This window comes from Heliconius melpomene, chromosome 1, assembly GCF_056956725.1.
Source record: "Heliconius melpomene rosina isolate 202511_hmr_F chromosome 1, ASM5695672v1, whole genome shotgun sequence".
In the NCBI taxonomy this organism is placed as follows: Eukaryota; Metazoa; Arthropoda; class Insecta; order Lepidoptera; family Nymphalidae; genus Heliconius; species Heliconius melpomene.
In genome coordinates, this window is record NC_140389.1 from 8638101 (window position 1) to 8654551 (window position 16451).

General features: G+C 31.0%; 1 protein-coding gene across 1 annotated transcript in view; it reads right to left on the bottom strand.

Annotated features, from left to right (window-relative positions):
* LOC146541204 (hydrocephalus-inducing protein-like) overlaps nucleotides 1-16438 on the bottom strand; it is a 40225-nt gene extending 23787 nt beyond the window's left edge. The window contains 35 exon segments of the mRNA XM_085194948.1: nucleotides 786-857; nucleotides 930-970; nucleotides 1226-1387; nucleotides 1581-1813; nucleotides 1987-2174; nucleotides 2699-2902; nucleotides 3295-3389; nucleotides 3862-3924; nucleotides 4018-4167; nucleotides 4245-4462; nucleotides 4904-5045; nucleotides 5127-5266; nucleotides 5898-6107; nucleotides 6170-6352; nucleotides 6478-6648; nucleotides 6731-7560; nucleotides 7784-7994; nucleotides 8078-8517; nucleotides 8594-8859; nucleotides 9100-9293; nucleotides 9477-9626; nucleotides 9780-9966; nucleotides 10328-10449; nucleotides 11243-11476; nucleotides 11871-12091; nucleotides 12163-12230; nucleotides 12473-12677; nucleotides 12876-13113; nucleotides 13539-13747; nucleotides 13828-14010; nucleotides 14281-14405; nucleotides 14667-14805; nucleotides 14967-15165; nucleotides 15464-15670; nucleotides 16219-16438. Of these exon segments, the coding sequence (XP_085051074.1) occupies nucleotides 786-857; nucleotides 930-970; nucleotides 1226-1387; nucleotides 1581-1813; nucleotides 1987-2174; nucleotides 2699-2902; nucleotides 3295-3389; nucleotides 3862-3924; nucleotides 4018-4167; nucleotides 4245-4462; nucleotides 4904-5045; nucleotides 5127-5266; nucleotides 5898-6107; nucleotides 6170-6352; nucleotides 6478-6648; nucleotides 6731-7560; nucleotides 7784-7994; nucleotides 8078-8517; nucleotides 8594-8859; nucleotides 9100-9293; nucleotides 9477-9626; nucleotides 9780-9966; nucleotides 10328-10449; nucleotides 11243-11476; nucleotides 11871-12091; nucleotides 12163-12230; nucleotides 12473-12677; nucleotides 12876-13113; nucleotides 13539-13747; nucleotides 13828-14010; nucleotides 14281-14405; nucleotides 14667-14805; nucleotides 14967-15165; nucleotides 15464-15670; nucleotides 16219-16314 (6796 nt within the window). The 5' untranslated portion in view covers nucleotides 16315-16438.
* Between the last annotated feature and the right edge of the window lie 13 nt (nucleotides 16439-16451).

Consider the following 16451-nt stretch of genomic DNA (forward strand, 5'->3'; position numbering starts at 1 on the left):
TCCTTTTCTTAGAGAAGTCGGTTAAAAAGTATAAACAATGTTGCCTGAGATTAGTTCGCGTGGATTTGACAATGTGGAGTGATAATATACGCCTTATTTCCATAAATAAGTAATTCCTAATATTTTCTAGTTTCTTTTGTTCTGTGTATATCAGAAAAATATTTTCTTTTTGTATTTAGCCAAAATTCTTTAATATGTTTTTCCGCATATTAATAATATTAATCACCATCACAATAAACCGCCAAAAATGAAATTAATTAATAATAATAGAGTAAAAAGGTAAATTAAAAAGGTAATGTCCAGGACATTTGTTACTTATTTACAAAAGGATGTCATCGACAACCGATCTACACATATGGACCGTTTATTTTGAAAGTGGTGTAAGTCCATTTTTGAGAAAAATGAGCTATCACGTAATTCATGCTTAATTTAATGTAATTTTTTTATATATAACTAGTCCGTGTTTAATTTCTCAAAAAAAACCCATATTTTGAACAACTTAAAATCGATCGGTAAATGAAATTGCATAATCATCGACATACTAACCTTTAATTTTCTCGAAACAAAAGAAAATGGACTTACACCACTTTCAAAATAAACGGTCCATATTATAACCTGGTCGTACATATTTTCTTATAAAGCATGTTTAGTACTATTGTTGTCAATAATTATTAAAATAAATAAAACATGCATTTACAACTTAAACTAACTTAATAATTACAGAAAATTATATCGTTTTTTTTTCTATATATTACTTCTATCAGATGATATAAACACAAAGTCACCTTTAATGTCATCTTTTTTAATTTTCTTTTTTGATTCTTCCTTATCTGTAGGTAATACTAATTTACTATGATCTGAAAATAATGAATTAGGTATAATATATAATCGCAGTAAATCATAAAAATTGTTTCGAGAACTTTAGTTACCTCGGTTACTTTTTTCTTTAGATACAACTTCTACTGGTAAACTGAAAATTTTTAGAAGAAATTTTACTGTTTATTTCAAAAATACCCATTTAAAATGTAAGTACAAAAAGAAGGAAAAAGAAGTACAGGCCGCCCTCCAACCAGGTGGACCAACGACCTCAAGAAGACAGCGGGAACCCGCTGGAAAGGGCGCAGAACCGGACGGAGTGGCGAGCATTGGGGGAGGCCTATGTCCAGCGGTGGACCTTAAAAGGCTGATGGATGGATGGAAATGTAAGTAACTTTTATTGACTTACGTGAATTTTGCTAAATGTTTCAGACGCCTTTCCTCTAAACCATAGTCAATGTACAAAGCTTTTAATTCAGGATTTGCGTTTTCATATTCTTCAGCTTCCATATTATCAAAAGAGTCAACAATTTCTTCTATTTCTTCATCATCATATATCTTAGATACATTTCTAAAAAGCAATGTGTACATAATGTAAAATAGAAATGAAATGCTTATAATTAAATATATATTGTTAATCTATGTTGTAATAATGGACTTGTTTCATATTTTCTATTTGAATTTATTCCACTTCAAATAAACACTTGCACAACTCGACTAATATAAATAAAAGTTGAAACGGAGTATAAAAATAGAACTCTTACTCATCAACATCTTCGTTCTCCCGGTGATTTTCTTCGTATTGCTGAGCCCACTTATTAAAATCAGAATGGCATAGTATTAAATGTATGTTCCGTATCTGGTGCTTACATTTGATAAGTGTCGTTAGTGCCACTGGTGGACTTTTTAAAACTAAACTGGTCAATGTGTCCACAACAAACCCTCTTTCAAATTTTGGCAGCTTAAAATACGATGTTAGTAGTTCTTCTATTAATTCCTGCGCAAAGTAAATTAGGTAAACATTATAGTAACAAATGTTTTATATAAATAATAATCGTTGGTATATCCTTTTTGTTCTAAATTTAAATAAGAGTCCAAAAAAGGTTTATAAACAATTTAAAATTATTTTTTATAATACAACTTCTTTGTTAGAATAATTATATATTTTACCATTTGAAACATAGATGTGGATCCCACTGCAGCAAGAACTGAATGCGATACAAGGGAAGAATTAGGGGATCTTTTTTTCTTTTTATCACTCGCTTTAGAGCGTGGAGCGTTCGTATTTTTATAGTTTGCTAACATTTCAATTTTTTTCAACAATATATCGAAACTATCATCCGTCTCCTCAGGTACAGCTACAAAATATTAATATATCTATACATAAACTGTCCCACATAGCCTTGTCTGGGCCCTTAGTGCATCTAGATATCGGCGGTGTGAGTGCAAGACCTTGTAACTGCCTTTCGCAAAAAAAATATACCTATCAATTTTTTGTCTACTGTAAAAAACGTATTTCTTAATTTAGGAGGTCCTGTACTGACGCCGACGACATATCCTATTTAGCTAATCTTTCGTTATATCCTTAAGACCCAGTAATGTTGTAACTTCAAGCTATATTTTGATTGAATTTTTGACAATTATAATAACTACAAACACATGCATGCATGCAGTGTCCCACACACTGACTGTAAAAGCGATCGTTGTGGATTCGATGTCCACTCAGGGAATAAACGATTTTTATTTCTCCACTCTGTAATATTTTTTACACACGTGTCACGTTTTTTTTGACACGTATGACCATCTAAAATTAACTTAGTACAAAACATTAAATAATCGAAAAAGAAATACAAAAGATCAATTTTGTTTCAAAGCTTTATACCTTCGGCCTCTTCTTTTTCATCAGAATCCACTTTTGCAACATTTCTACGTGAAATCTCATACATTTCGTTGATGGCTTGTGTGAGTACTGATTTTGCTGGACAATCGCAAACGCATAATGCATCTACGATACACAAATCTATATTGATAGTCGGTAACGACAAAGCTTTACCGATAGTATATGCCATTTCTTGACATTGAATTTCTGTAATTTTACCATAAATTACATAATAGGTATTTATTTTTTAGTTACAATGTGATTAAATCAACTAACAATCGTAGCTCACTTTTCTAAATAGTTAAATATTAATTTTATTAATTATAAATAACCTTCACAAGGTGATCCGTGCATAAAAATTAAAATTCCATTAGAATGTTTACTCGTGTCACTAACACTTGCGACAGTTTCAAATGCTTTAAGGCATTCCGCTAATGGATCAACTTTAGCTTCTCTCATTTCCTTCATCACGTCTAAACGAAAGGTTTAAAAAAATGTAATCACATAAATGATTTCCAAATTATTTTAAAACTTATAAATAACTAAAAAATACTAATACATTATTATTGTAGATTTTGTACTTTATTATTAACACTGACCTGCCACAATTTCATTTTCAGTTCTATGTACTTTAGGGGTAGCGGCCTCTTTTGCGGCCAAGGATTTAGCTGTAGCTCTTGGACTCTTTGATTTTCTGAAACAAGGCCGTTGGTTATTATTTAAAAAAAAAAACAGCTTCACGCTGTACCTGCACACAGCATGGTAGGAACCTAGTGTTAAGACACTCCGTTCCCCACTTTCTGCTAAATTCTGGAGGCACTGTGTGTTGAGTGGCAGAACTCAACGCCGCGCTTTGCCTCGACACCAGAGCGAAGAAATAGAAATATAAACGTAAATTAATATTAAACTTCCTCGAGTGGGGATCGAGCCCTCAACCGTCGCGTTACAGTCACACCCTTGTGCCACTGCGCCACGACGGCCCCATATCCTTACGTAGTTACATACAATTAGATATATTCAGAGTTACATATATAGTTTTGTATAGAAAATATTTTAGCTTACTAAAACTGCGATAATATTTGGTGCTTGGCTATATCTTTTTTAATATTACCAAGTTAAAATAGATAAAGCTAATAGACCATCATTTGTCGATAATATAATAGCACCTTGACGATGTTGATGCACGTACTGCTAGAGGAATAGTTGCTTGATATTCTTCCTCTTTACATCTGTAAGTAAAGTTCGAACATATTTATTTATGTGTGATATTTTACTATAATTATAACATAAAAGTAATAGAAATAATAAGCATCATAATTTACTTCTTCACTCGTTCTTTGAATTTATTGTAAAAAATTGTAATTTCTATTGGCATTCCAGAACCGGGTTCTATGGCTGGTAAAAGCATCTCGTCCGGCTTGTTGTAATATTTATAAAGTAACAGATACACTTCGTCCTCTTCTCTCCAAAACCTACGATATCATTAGTATCATTAAATATATGTTTTTATATATTTTAAATATAATCAACTCAGTTACTAGCTTCTTACTTATCGCTATGTGCTATTATAAGTTCAATTGGAAACGGACATGGATTTGTAAGTCCAAAATAAATTTCCGTTGTTTCAGCCCAAGGAAGTGTTGGTGCAAAGTTTATATTTGGGCCAATAACATGCACTTGAGGCAAAATTCCTTGTCCAATGACGGGTATTATCATTCTGTTAGGATTCATATGAAACTTAAAAACCAGGAGACCTTCGTATAACATCTGAGAATGTTATCGAATATTATTAATAAGTAGCAACAATTAGAATATATTAACAAAAGACTGGTTGTGGAGTCTCCACTCCACCAATTTTTTTTTCGATAAATTGACATTCAGATGTTTAAATTAATTAAATCGTAATATATTTTTTTACTTCAATTAGACAGATTAATTACAATTAACAATGTGCTATGTAACAATGATGCCTCTCTTCTATTGTTTATTCCACGCTCTCGCTTGCACACTCGACTTAGGCGGAACGTGACAATTCTTCAAGTCAAGCAATTTTCACATTGAATGATGCAATGCTTGATATTATTTCAAATAATACCAAGAGTATCTTAATGTCAATACTACTAGTATCATGTATGCTAATTTCCAATTTGTTTATTCAATATGTCAATTGGATATTTCTTTCTATTAGGAATAAATATTTCAACTCACTTCCACAGTCGGCTTAAAAGCTATACTTAACCATCCTCCTTCATTTGGCTCATATTTTCCAGAACTCTCAAGTACTGCCATAGCATTAGAACCAGGAGATTTTAGTCGCAGTGTTACAAACCATACGCAACTTGGCTTTCCTCTACAAGAAAATTACATTTATAAAGACACTTATTACTGCTTAACTAGTATAACTAGGTAACTAGTATAAAAAATTACTTACACATTTTTAAGTGGTATTGAAGATATAATTTTATCACCACATCTTACAGAACCAAAGTTTATTTCTTTCACGTTAGACATTAAGTAAGGCACGGCACATAAAGCTTTTATTTGCACAGGTATCGTAACGCCATATGGAACCTTTAGAAAAAAAATACGATTTTGTAGGTAATCAAGCGTGATTCGTTCTACATGCATTAGCTTTATTTAAAAACAATATTCCTGAAATAGAATTTGATCCCAAACAAATACTTAAGGAAACGAGTGGGTGATAAGACAAGGAGGAGGAGACCTCAGTTAATCTTGGAAACATAGTAACCACTGATAGTGGAAGAATGTTAATGACAGTTGACGAGGTGAAAGGTGTAGGTAGACACCGTATTGTTTGGCTCTCCTGTCTCTTTGACTAACGAATCAATGAATTTTCTAGAGTCTCAGTGAATTAATAGGGAAAAAAACAGCGTCAATCTCGTAAAAGGCAAAAAATACGTATTGATCAAACATATTCTGTTATGTACTTTTATATATTAACTTTGACTTAAATTTTTAAATATACTTTTTTTGCTTTATGCTGTATCCCGCAGGTATAGATCTGGAGGTATTGCGTTTTGAGTGGCAAAACTGAACGCCGCACATTACCTCGTTACCAAAACGAGGAAGTGGGAATAGCATCCCTGCCAGATTCGTTTACAGTCGCACGCTTGCCGCGTACCTCTGCGTTAAGACTAACCTCATACTTAATTAATAAATTAAATTGACTAAGTCACCATACCTCTATATTAAATGACGTCTCCACATTTTGTTCTAATTCAATAAAATCTAATGAAGTCGGTGAAAATGTAACTTCAAGCTTCCCACTTTCTCCTGGGCTTAACTTTCCACATAATTTTATTCCTAACCAAGTTGGAATGTGAGTGCCTTTTACTATATGCAATTTTGAAAGTATTGGGCCATAATTGACGACATCGACGGTACATTGCACCTTAAATTGTTACTTATTAGCTTAATATCTAAACTTAAAAAAATTGTTATAAAAATACATACAGTAGTCCCAGTAATTATGACACCATAGTCGATAATGTAGGGAATCGTAAAGAAACCAGATATCGGTCCCATCTTTGATGATGAGAAATAGGAATGTAATATTTCGGGATGTACAGAGATGTATGTTGTCGCCAGCAACCTTTCTATAGCCAAATCAATATCCATTACTGATGGATAAGTATCCTAAAATATAAAATTAGCATAAGTATCCTAAAATTATTAGAATTATTTTGATAATTATAAAACTAGCAATTTAAAATTAATTCGGATTAGTAATGGGCATAAAAAATTCTAAATAAAATTATCACCCAAATAGAGCATATATGCCAATCTTGTTGAAAAAACGATTCTTCAAAACATCTTTCTCCTAACGGCGTATTTAAATGTTCTGAATTGTCATGGTGAAACATTTCGTTAACGGCTTCTAAATATTCTGAAGTTAATGTACATATGGCCTCATACCCCAAGGAGAAATCAAGCTAAACAAAAAATAATTAACGAACTTTAATTTTAGATTACTAATTAAAACATATTTGACTTATTTACAAATAAATATAAAACCTCTAACATCCCCGGTCTTGGCAATGACAAATAAATTTGTGGTATAACACCCCATCCAAAAATTTCAATAGGAAAAACTGGTAAATGACCAATTTCTAATAAAAATGTTCTATGAAAATATCCCATAACACCAGGCCTAATCTCAATTTTAATATCTATTTGCTCTTCTGGTTCCAAAAGCTTTTCTGAAGGAATTAAATTTAGAATATTACCATATAGATCATATTTAGATTTTGCTTCAGTTAAATAAGTTTTTATTTCAAATGGTAATTGTGAAACATTTAAAATATCCAACTGCTGCGTTGCGTTTTCATGAAACGAACGTATTTTGTAGTTAACTCTGTGAGTACTTATTTGGTACATTAAATTTGCACTTTGACCGGTAACTACAATCGACTCCGGTGGCCCTCCTAAAACTTCACATTCTAATAAAGCACGAACATTTATATTTGGCTTAGGCTTAAAAACCACATTAATATATTGTATCTCGTTAGGTTTTAATAATCCTGAATGTGGAATAAGCTGAAATACATCATTCACGGAAATATAATCTTTCTTATCAAGCATTGAAAATTTATGTTTCCATTCGAATTCTAATTCATATTCATTGTCTAGCATAGGTGTTACTTTCTTTTTAAATCTATTATCAAATGAAGGAATATCTAGTACGCATGCACTATTCGAGTACAATGCATCTTGAGGGTGTGTTAAATTAACATTAACTTCATTAATACGGCGATTCGTGTGCTGTACCTCTGTGACATGAGATAGACTAACAACTGACACCATTGGCGTTCGACATGCTAAAATTTCAGTGAGTTCTGCAACATCTACCAAATTCATAAAAAAATTATGACTTATTTTAAAAACAAATAAAATATTAAAATAATAGATAGCAAATTTTACTTACTCGTTAATGATCTTATAGGTGGTTTCATAATAGAAGCTTCATATAAGCTAGATTTACTTGTTGAAATGAAGCTTTCGGGCTAATATAATCAAAGGTTTTTTAATTAAAAGAAAAAATATGAAAGATATAATCATTTTTCAATTATATTTTATTTTGATGTATAAAACTTACGGCTGTCATGCTTATAGAACACTTTTTCCAGTTAAATTTGTAGCAGGCTTGTAAAGGAGTAACATTTTGTATTTTAATAGTTCTACTTTCAATACTGCCATTTGGAATACATTGAAAGTCAACTTTAGGAGACAAAATGAGTAAATTAGGAAAGTTAATGTGACCTATTAGTTTTATTCCATCCTAGAAACATAAAAAAACGTATTTATAGCGTTTGTTAGGATGATCATATGCTGCTGTACTAAATGTACCTACTTAGTACTTACCTTATTCTTATGTCCTTTAAATTTAATTCGCAGTAGATCACAGTAAACACGAGATTTAAGTGACAAATGTTCACTTGTATCAAACAAAATCTGTAACTTTATTACGTCTTGATCTTCTAACCTTTCTTCTACCAAATGAGTAAGCTTAAATGCCCATTTAATTTTATTTATATCTTGGAAAAAATGTAGAGGACCTTTTCGTAAGGGATCGACGGGTTTTAAAGTCAGATAGTCAATAAAAATTTTAGATTCTTTTTCATTTCCATTATAAATAGACGGTATATTTAAGTCGGACTCTTTGTAACACACGCAACCACAGAGATTTTCTTCAAGAGGTGAAACTTTGTAACCAGTATGCTTTTGTATTATAGCAAATGGTGGTTTTACGCTTATTTCTGTGTCCAATGGTAATTTGGAAACATTTTTTATAGTCACAAGATCTGAAAAAAATATATAATTATTTAATATATTTTATAATACATTTTAAAGATTTATTAAGTCGATATGCAGACTTACCAGTTAATTTGTAAAATTCGTTATAAGGTCCATAGTCATATTGAAATTCGACTACAGACGATGATAGTTCAATTTTTGGATCGACAAATTCAGCAACAACCTGGCATTCCAATAGTAATTCCTTTTTATTGATGCCTTCGACGCTCCCAACTAAGTACCACATTTCATTAATAAATCCTACTTTATACGACAAACCACCTATTGTTAATTCCAATTTCTCTCCTGCTGCCATTTTGAATATTCTCGGATCCATATGAAAAAATCCCCTACAATAAAAAAATAATATGAATCGTAATTCTTAATTTAAATAGATACTAATTAATATATCGATTCGACCATAATGTTATTATAGAAAATAAAATTTATTTTAAGTGGTATGCACTTAAAATAAATTTAATAAAATAAATTTAAACTTGTAACTAAATGCCATCATATTATAACTAAATACTTATTTGTAATAAATTTTATTTATTTTGTAAAAATGAATAATTAAGTTGAGTACTAACGAAGTTTGCTGTTTACTTTTAGGAGCCTTATAATGCTCGCTCCATTCCAAAGCGTGCAAGCGAGTGCCACAATTTTCCATAACAACTTTACAATTTAATGGTATCTTAGTAAAATGGCGGCCAAGGTTTACTTTGTCATTGCTTTCGCCTACTATTATACTTGTACCTTCGCCAGTTGCTGACAGTGGCACAAACTAAATACCAAAAAAATAATAGTGAAAATATGATGATGTCAAATAACATACTACCATACCATACCTAATACGAAAAATGTATGAAGATCTTATCTTCTTAAGTAATTGTTTCAAATACAATTATGCAATATGTAAAAATAAAATCAATAAAATATGTAGGTATAAATGATATTTTCAACTTACAATATCTTTAACTTTTTCTAATTGAATAACTGCTTTATTAGAATAGCTGTCTGCATCGATTAAGTACAGAGTGACCGATAGTTCGCTTTCCGACTCTGGTTCTATATGACCTTCCATTGGCGTAATTTGCCACCGTCCATCACGATTAAGCTGAAAAATTAAAAATTAATACCTGTATATTATTTAATAATTATTTTTTCTTTTTTTGTCGCAACCTATGTTTATATACACAAAGTGGTAAAAAGTGCATTTAACACTAAGTTCCTGGTAGGACAAGAATGAAACCAAAAACAAAAATATTACCAAGAAAACTTTAAAATTGACGACCACTGGAGAATCGTTACAAAGAATCAAAGTCTTCTGAGTTCGTGTTAATAGTTTAACTTGACCCCAGTGAAGGGCTGTAGGGCTGCATGTAACGATCGGTCGGACTCCGCATACTGTTATATGGCACACATCCACTGGTGTGGATAAACCAAATATATATAACCTGAAAATTTATGTGATTAATAACTTATAAATTATTTAACATGGTATAAGTAAAATCATAATTACAGTGCTATTACTTGAAAAGATATTTAAAACATACTTAATTTTTCGTTTTAGCTTTTTACAAGTACTTATTTCGTTTTGACCGTGAGAGAAAGTAAAAATGTACAAATGAATTTACAATATTTGAATATGAAAATAAAAGATAACAACATATTTCCTATTGTGAATAGTTAATAATATCTTTGTTGGAGCTACAATAGAGAACTACAGGAGTGATACATGAATAAGTCTCTTCAGTCTATTTCAGAAACTGCTGAGGATGCATGTAACTGAAACAAAATAATGTTTAGCTTCTATACCGAATGTCATATTCCAAAATGCCAAGAACACTAGTCTTAATAGTAACTGGAAGTATTATTGTGCTGTTTGGTTCAATTAATTCTTCTTTCAATACAACATTTACCTCTAAGGCTGAATCAGTCTGCAAATTCATATAAAATTTACTTTAATGGCATTTGAAGGATATTTACAAAAAAATACATGTTGGGGATATATATATTGAGCCCGACGTAACCAACGTTGTAAGTTTTTTTGGCGGCAAGTGGGAAAACCGAGTATTTTAACATCAGGATCAATCTGCCTACTCTGCTATTACCAGAAAACAGCGTCAAGCTAAATTATATATAGGTATGTACATATAAAATTTATATGTTCAAATCTATTTACATTTTAGGAATGCTCTACAAATTCCATGGAAACTAATATAAGAGTAACAATTGAGTAGAAATTACACCATACTGAAATGTAACCGGAATTATTGAATGCTAAAGAATTATTAGATAACATTTTATACGAACTTTTAACATAAATTTAAATTTGTAAGAGACGTAAAGTAAAGATAGATGCATTCTTTTACCTAACTTATATTTGTATAATCTAAATATAAGTATAATTAGAGACAGAAGTATAGGAAATTTGAGCTTCGAGTGGTCTGGCGCGTGAGCAAGACATGAATCACATAGTTAATTGTTATTCGTAACACCTTGAATTGTACCCAATCTAACATTGGCTTGATGTCTAGACTTTCTTACTTTATAATTTACATATTGTATAATACGTAGAATATATCATATTCCTAACTCAAAATGTACTAATAATTAAATTTGACTAGTGCCTTTAGCAGAATTTAGAAAAATATATATTTATACAAACATATGACTAAAAATAATAATATAAATTATAGAAGTCTTGAGTTTAAAAAAAGGCAATATTACCTCAGGTTTTTCCAACACAAAATATCCCCAAAAGTCTTTACATTCCACATTGATTTCCAAATTGTATGTAAAGTCTAAAAAACACGCTCTCAACTTTATATCGGGTGCAGGAGTTACTACCGGAACTCTAGCATTAAAAGTCACTGGCAATATTATAGGCGGACTGTCCGATTTGTCCAACTCCAGTTCAAGAGATGTTTGATTAGCTCTGATGAGGTTCGCTGTTAGAGTTACCTTAAAAGGCATTTTGAAAATAAATTAATAACGAAAAATAAATACAGGACTTTAACAGAACTCATTGAAGCCATGTTGAATTGTTTTCGATTTGAATCGAGATTTGGGGAACATTCAGGAAGGGAGTTATTTTTCTCTGTTCTTAATTTCTCTGCCCTACATTACGCGTAGAAAAAAATGACGTATACAAATTCAAATTCAAATTCAAATTCAAAATATTCTTTATTCAAATAAACTTATAATAAGCTTTTTTGAATCGTCGAATAAACATATGAACAAAAAGCTACCACCGGTTCGGAAGGCAGTTCTGGTGAGAAGAGCCGGCAAGAAACTCAACAGTTGCTCTTTTCAAAATCAATGGTACGAATACAAATTCATAAAACATTGTACCTACCTGTATAGATATTCTTGATTCAGGTGACATATGAATTTTATAAGGTTCTATATTAAATTCTTTCGGCCATTGGGGCACGAGAGGTTTTGGATGGTCCGCTACAGAGTAATCAGTCAGCGTGATACTACTCATTTCTGGACCATCTGATGATATCTTTACACTACAGTCGACATCCACTTGAGACTCATTTATAACGTCTAACTCTAATGTTTTAGGGACACCTTAAAATATAATAAAAATATTTAATAACGACAAAAATCTAGAGAACTTAAATAAAAAGAAATTAACTTACCCAAGCTAACTAAACCAAAATCTAGACATGGTGTGCTAAACATGAGTGAAGGATATACCACGACGCCTCTAAAATGATAAATATTTAAATATTAAGGATTTTAATTGTAACAGGCTTGATTTCGAATATAAATTATAAAGTAAGTAAGTAAGTAAACTTTATTTTATATTTAAGTATATTCGTTTTAAACATAAGGTACAATAATTTACAACCAGCAAAGATTTTTTGTCAATATCTCATAAATTAAATCATTACTCAGCTAAAGACATTTAAAAATATATTAATTTAAATAGTAATAGTAACAAATTACTTCAAATATAACTTTATAACAACATTCGTATCCCGTATAATGAAATGAATTTCTTCAAAAAACGGTCCTTGGTTTGAGTTCAAAAAGGATATGTCGAAGCTGTCACTGTCGCCTGGCCTTAGGCAGAGCATTTGTGGATCGCAGCTAATGATACTTCCAAATAAAGGGGGGACAACTTTATAAACTATAAGACCGTTTATATGTCCTGCAAATTGTAATTGTATTCTTTTATTATGTATATTTTTAATCCAGTTGAGCTCTATATTTTTATTTTTTTTCATTTAAATTTACCTAATCTTTAAATAGTTCCCAGTGGGTATCACAATTAATGAATATTAAAGCTATAAAGTTATCACATTCAATGAATATTAAAGATATAAAATAAATTAAATAAATATTAAACCTTTATTTGTAGCGATTATTTTGTAATTATAGGTTTTATTTATATACACTCGGTCCATTTCCAGTGTCTCCAAGTTCAAAGTTATGAGAGGTGGTAATGATGTGCCGACTATTTTCAAAGGAATTCGGTCATATACGCCGTCCACGTCCAAGTATACAACTGCCTCGAACTCCCCTATGGCCTTGGGAGCGAATGATATAGTGAGCTCTGTTGTCTTATTGGGCCAGAGCTTTCCTTTCTTAAATTATATTTAAATTGAAAATTATTCACAAAATATAATAAGTTAATTTAGATTAATTTAGACTAAATGACTTAACAAGATATTGATCGAGAAATAAAACTATATTAAATATAATAATTTCACAGGTTTCAGAAAAATGTTTGTGTAATTTTCTATTTCTTTCAATTATGTATTAGTGAGTATTAGTAATGTAGGACGTCCTCCAGCTAGATGGGGTGACGATATTCGCAAAGTGGCGGGCAACGACTGTATGCGAAAAGCTGAAGATCGAGCTCAGTGGTGTGCCATTGGAGAGGTCTATGTCCAGCAGTGGACGAGGCTGATGATGATGATGATGAGTATAAATTAATAGTTATTAATAGATATAACTAAGTAATATGAAATATTATCTATTTTATTCTGAATATTTAGGTACTTCTTACATTGGGTGCGACAGACATATGAGTATATTGAAATAACAAGTCCTCGTCTGCAACCAGCGCATGGACTTCGTCAATAAATATTCTCGTGTACACTCTTTCATGTTCCTCGCTACTTAACACATCGTAGTACACTAATTTGTTACATTTCGCCTTTTCACTTTCTTTAAAATCGTAAAATGTTGTAGCCAATTTTAACTTTTCTTCAAAATCTATAAGTTTCTCTTTAAATTATAATTTCAAATTTTTTTCAAAGGAAAATTATTTCAATATAAATAAATTATCATCTGACCGTTGTACACGCAACTATTTTTCATGCACGCGTAGGTGAGGACGTGGTCAGATTTGTTCTTTATTTTGAATGTCTGCTGTCTGGCCATCGTATTGAATGTGTCTAAGAATCTAACCACATATTTTTCCAGTTCTATATTAACAATGTAGGTGGACCCAAATAATTTGATACGAAAATTCTCACCTTTTAGACATAAAACAGTATTAAAATTAAACTCTAATATCAAGGAACCATACTGCATTTACTAAATTAATATATACAGCGACACTCGCGCCATCAAGACAAATCCAACAAGGTATTATTTATCAAAATAGGTTCACTGATTTAAAGTTACAAGCGAACAAAGGAACGGACATGCACGCATACATAGATACGCTTTAAAACATAACCTTCCTATTGGATTTCTCCGCAGTCGGGTAAAAATGTGAAGATACATTTAAATATCCGACTTACCCGTTTCAAAAGTAGCATTCATGATGCCCTGCGTGTCACCGAGATGCATTGTTTTAAATGCTACTTGAACATCAATCCTCTCATTTGGGCTTAAATAAGCGGATTTTGGGTGTACAGAAAAGGGACTAAAAATAAATAATATCATCAAGAAAATAAAGTAATGATATACAACATAATTAAGCATTATTAGGTTTTTGTATATAAACTATAGCTAATATTTTTTCTTTATATATTTCTAAGGAACAACATTGATTTTTAATTAGTATTTTTACAAGTCTCTTTCTAAATTAAAATTAAGCTTTTTATACTAATATCATAGATATAACGTTACAACTATTTACATAATATTATGTATATATCAGCTAAACCAATGTAATGATAAAAACCATTTAGTTGACAGAGTAAAGCCTGCCGGTACCGTCCCTATATTGTGAATTGCCAACATAGAATAATTTTCAATCTTCAATGGCGTTTTTGGCACAATAATCTGATTAGGAAAATCAAATACAGGTCTTGGGCCCATCGCTAAAAACCAAAAATACTTAGATACACTCTTATGCGAACATTAAATGTAATCGACTCTATACCATTTTACTCTTATCATATTTAACAGAGATGAAAGTCTTTAAGACAAAAAATAACCAATGACTTTTATTTATTACAGAAATTAACATAGAATATATTACCAATTAAAGGGACCACATATTGTTCTAAATCAGTATAGAATGTTACTCTATGTGTGTAATCTTCATACTGTACGGGCTGGAACGTGACCGCAAACGTCACGCTGATACCGGGGGCTAGCCGTGACAGTAATTGTCCTCCGCAAGGTTTAACAAAGAAATAAGATGATTCCTTACACACCATATTCAAATAAGTTGGACTCTACCTCAAAAATATATAATACTTAAGTTTCAAATTCTTTAGTAATTAAAAAAATTAATTAACTGAAAGATAAAAAATGTAATATTGTAATATTATTTCCGTTATCCTCTATATACAAAAATTTTCAGAATGTTAAATAGGGCGAAAAGTGTTGAACGGAGTGTATTTACACTCAGTTTTTGCTGCCATCTTCAGTAGGTTGGTAGAAGATGTATAAATATGAAAATAATAACTTATTAAAAAAACTTTAAATATTTAGCTCTAAGCTCTATGGTAGAGTAAGATAGACAATTTATACCTTACTTATGTTTTTAACTGAAAATTTTGCTACAATCTTTTCGTTTGGCTTAAAATTTTGGAAGATGATCAATGGTGGGGTAAATGAGAGAACAATTTTGCAAGTGCTACCAGAATGCACTATATTCTCTATGAAAATATTATTTAAGGTCTGTAAGCGCTCTGCAGTTGTCATCTTCATTTCTCTTTCATATTCAGATGGAACGATCTGCAATGTTGAATCACTTTTACGATGCCATTACATTCATTCGCAATACATCCTTTAAGGTATTTTTTATTAAAAATATTTAACGATCTTTTTATTATTAAAAAAATATTTTAAAGGATTTACTCAATTTCTTTATTTTATTATTATTAGATTATTGTTCAAGCGTTTGTCGAACGATCGTTTTATACTAATTACCAAGTAAAATAGATTTCAGAGTTTGCTTGAAAAATATATGAGAATCGTCTCCCTGGGGGTAAGATGATAATAATCTTTGTAGCGAAACTACAAGCGCCGTACTTAAATCGTAACGGTGGCGTGGTCACAGTTTTTGGAAGTAAAACAATGTTTAATGATTGCGAACTAAAATAACTTTAATTCTTTGTTTTAGATGGTTAAATGCAATGACTGGCCCATTAGTGGTTAGGTATAATGCTGTATTTTCTGTTTTAATAAGCATTCTTCATTAAGGGCATCATCTCATACACCTTTCTCCTAAATATGTAAGTATCTATTTACAAATGAACACAACAGAAGTATTAAGTACCTACCTCATCGTTCGTTTCAGTTAGTTTCTTCTTAGAAAGTAAATGATAAAGTTCAGCAGTAAAGTATCCTTGTCTCTTAAATTTATGCAATAAGTCCATTGTTGATTATCATCAAATTAATTGTGTGCATGCAACAATAAATATTGACATCACGTTGCTATGAGTATGACAAATATTTGTCAGTAAGTTCAAAATTGTTCGATTTAAGACACCACAAGTTTTTTATATATTAGTAA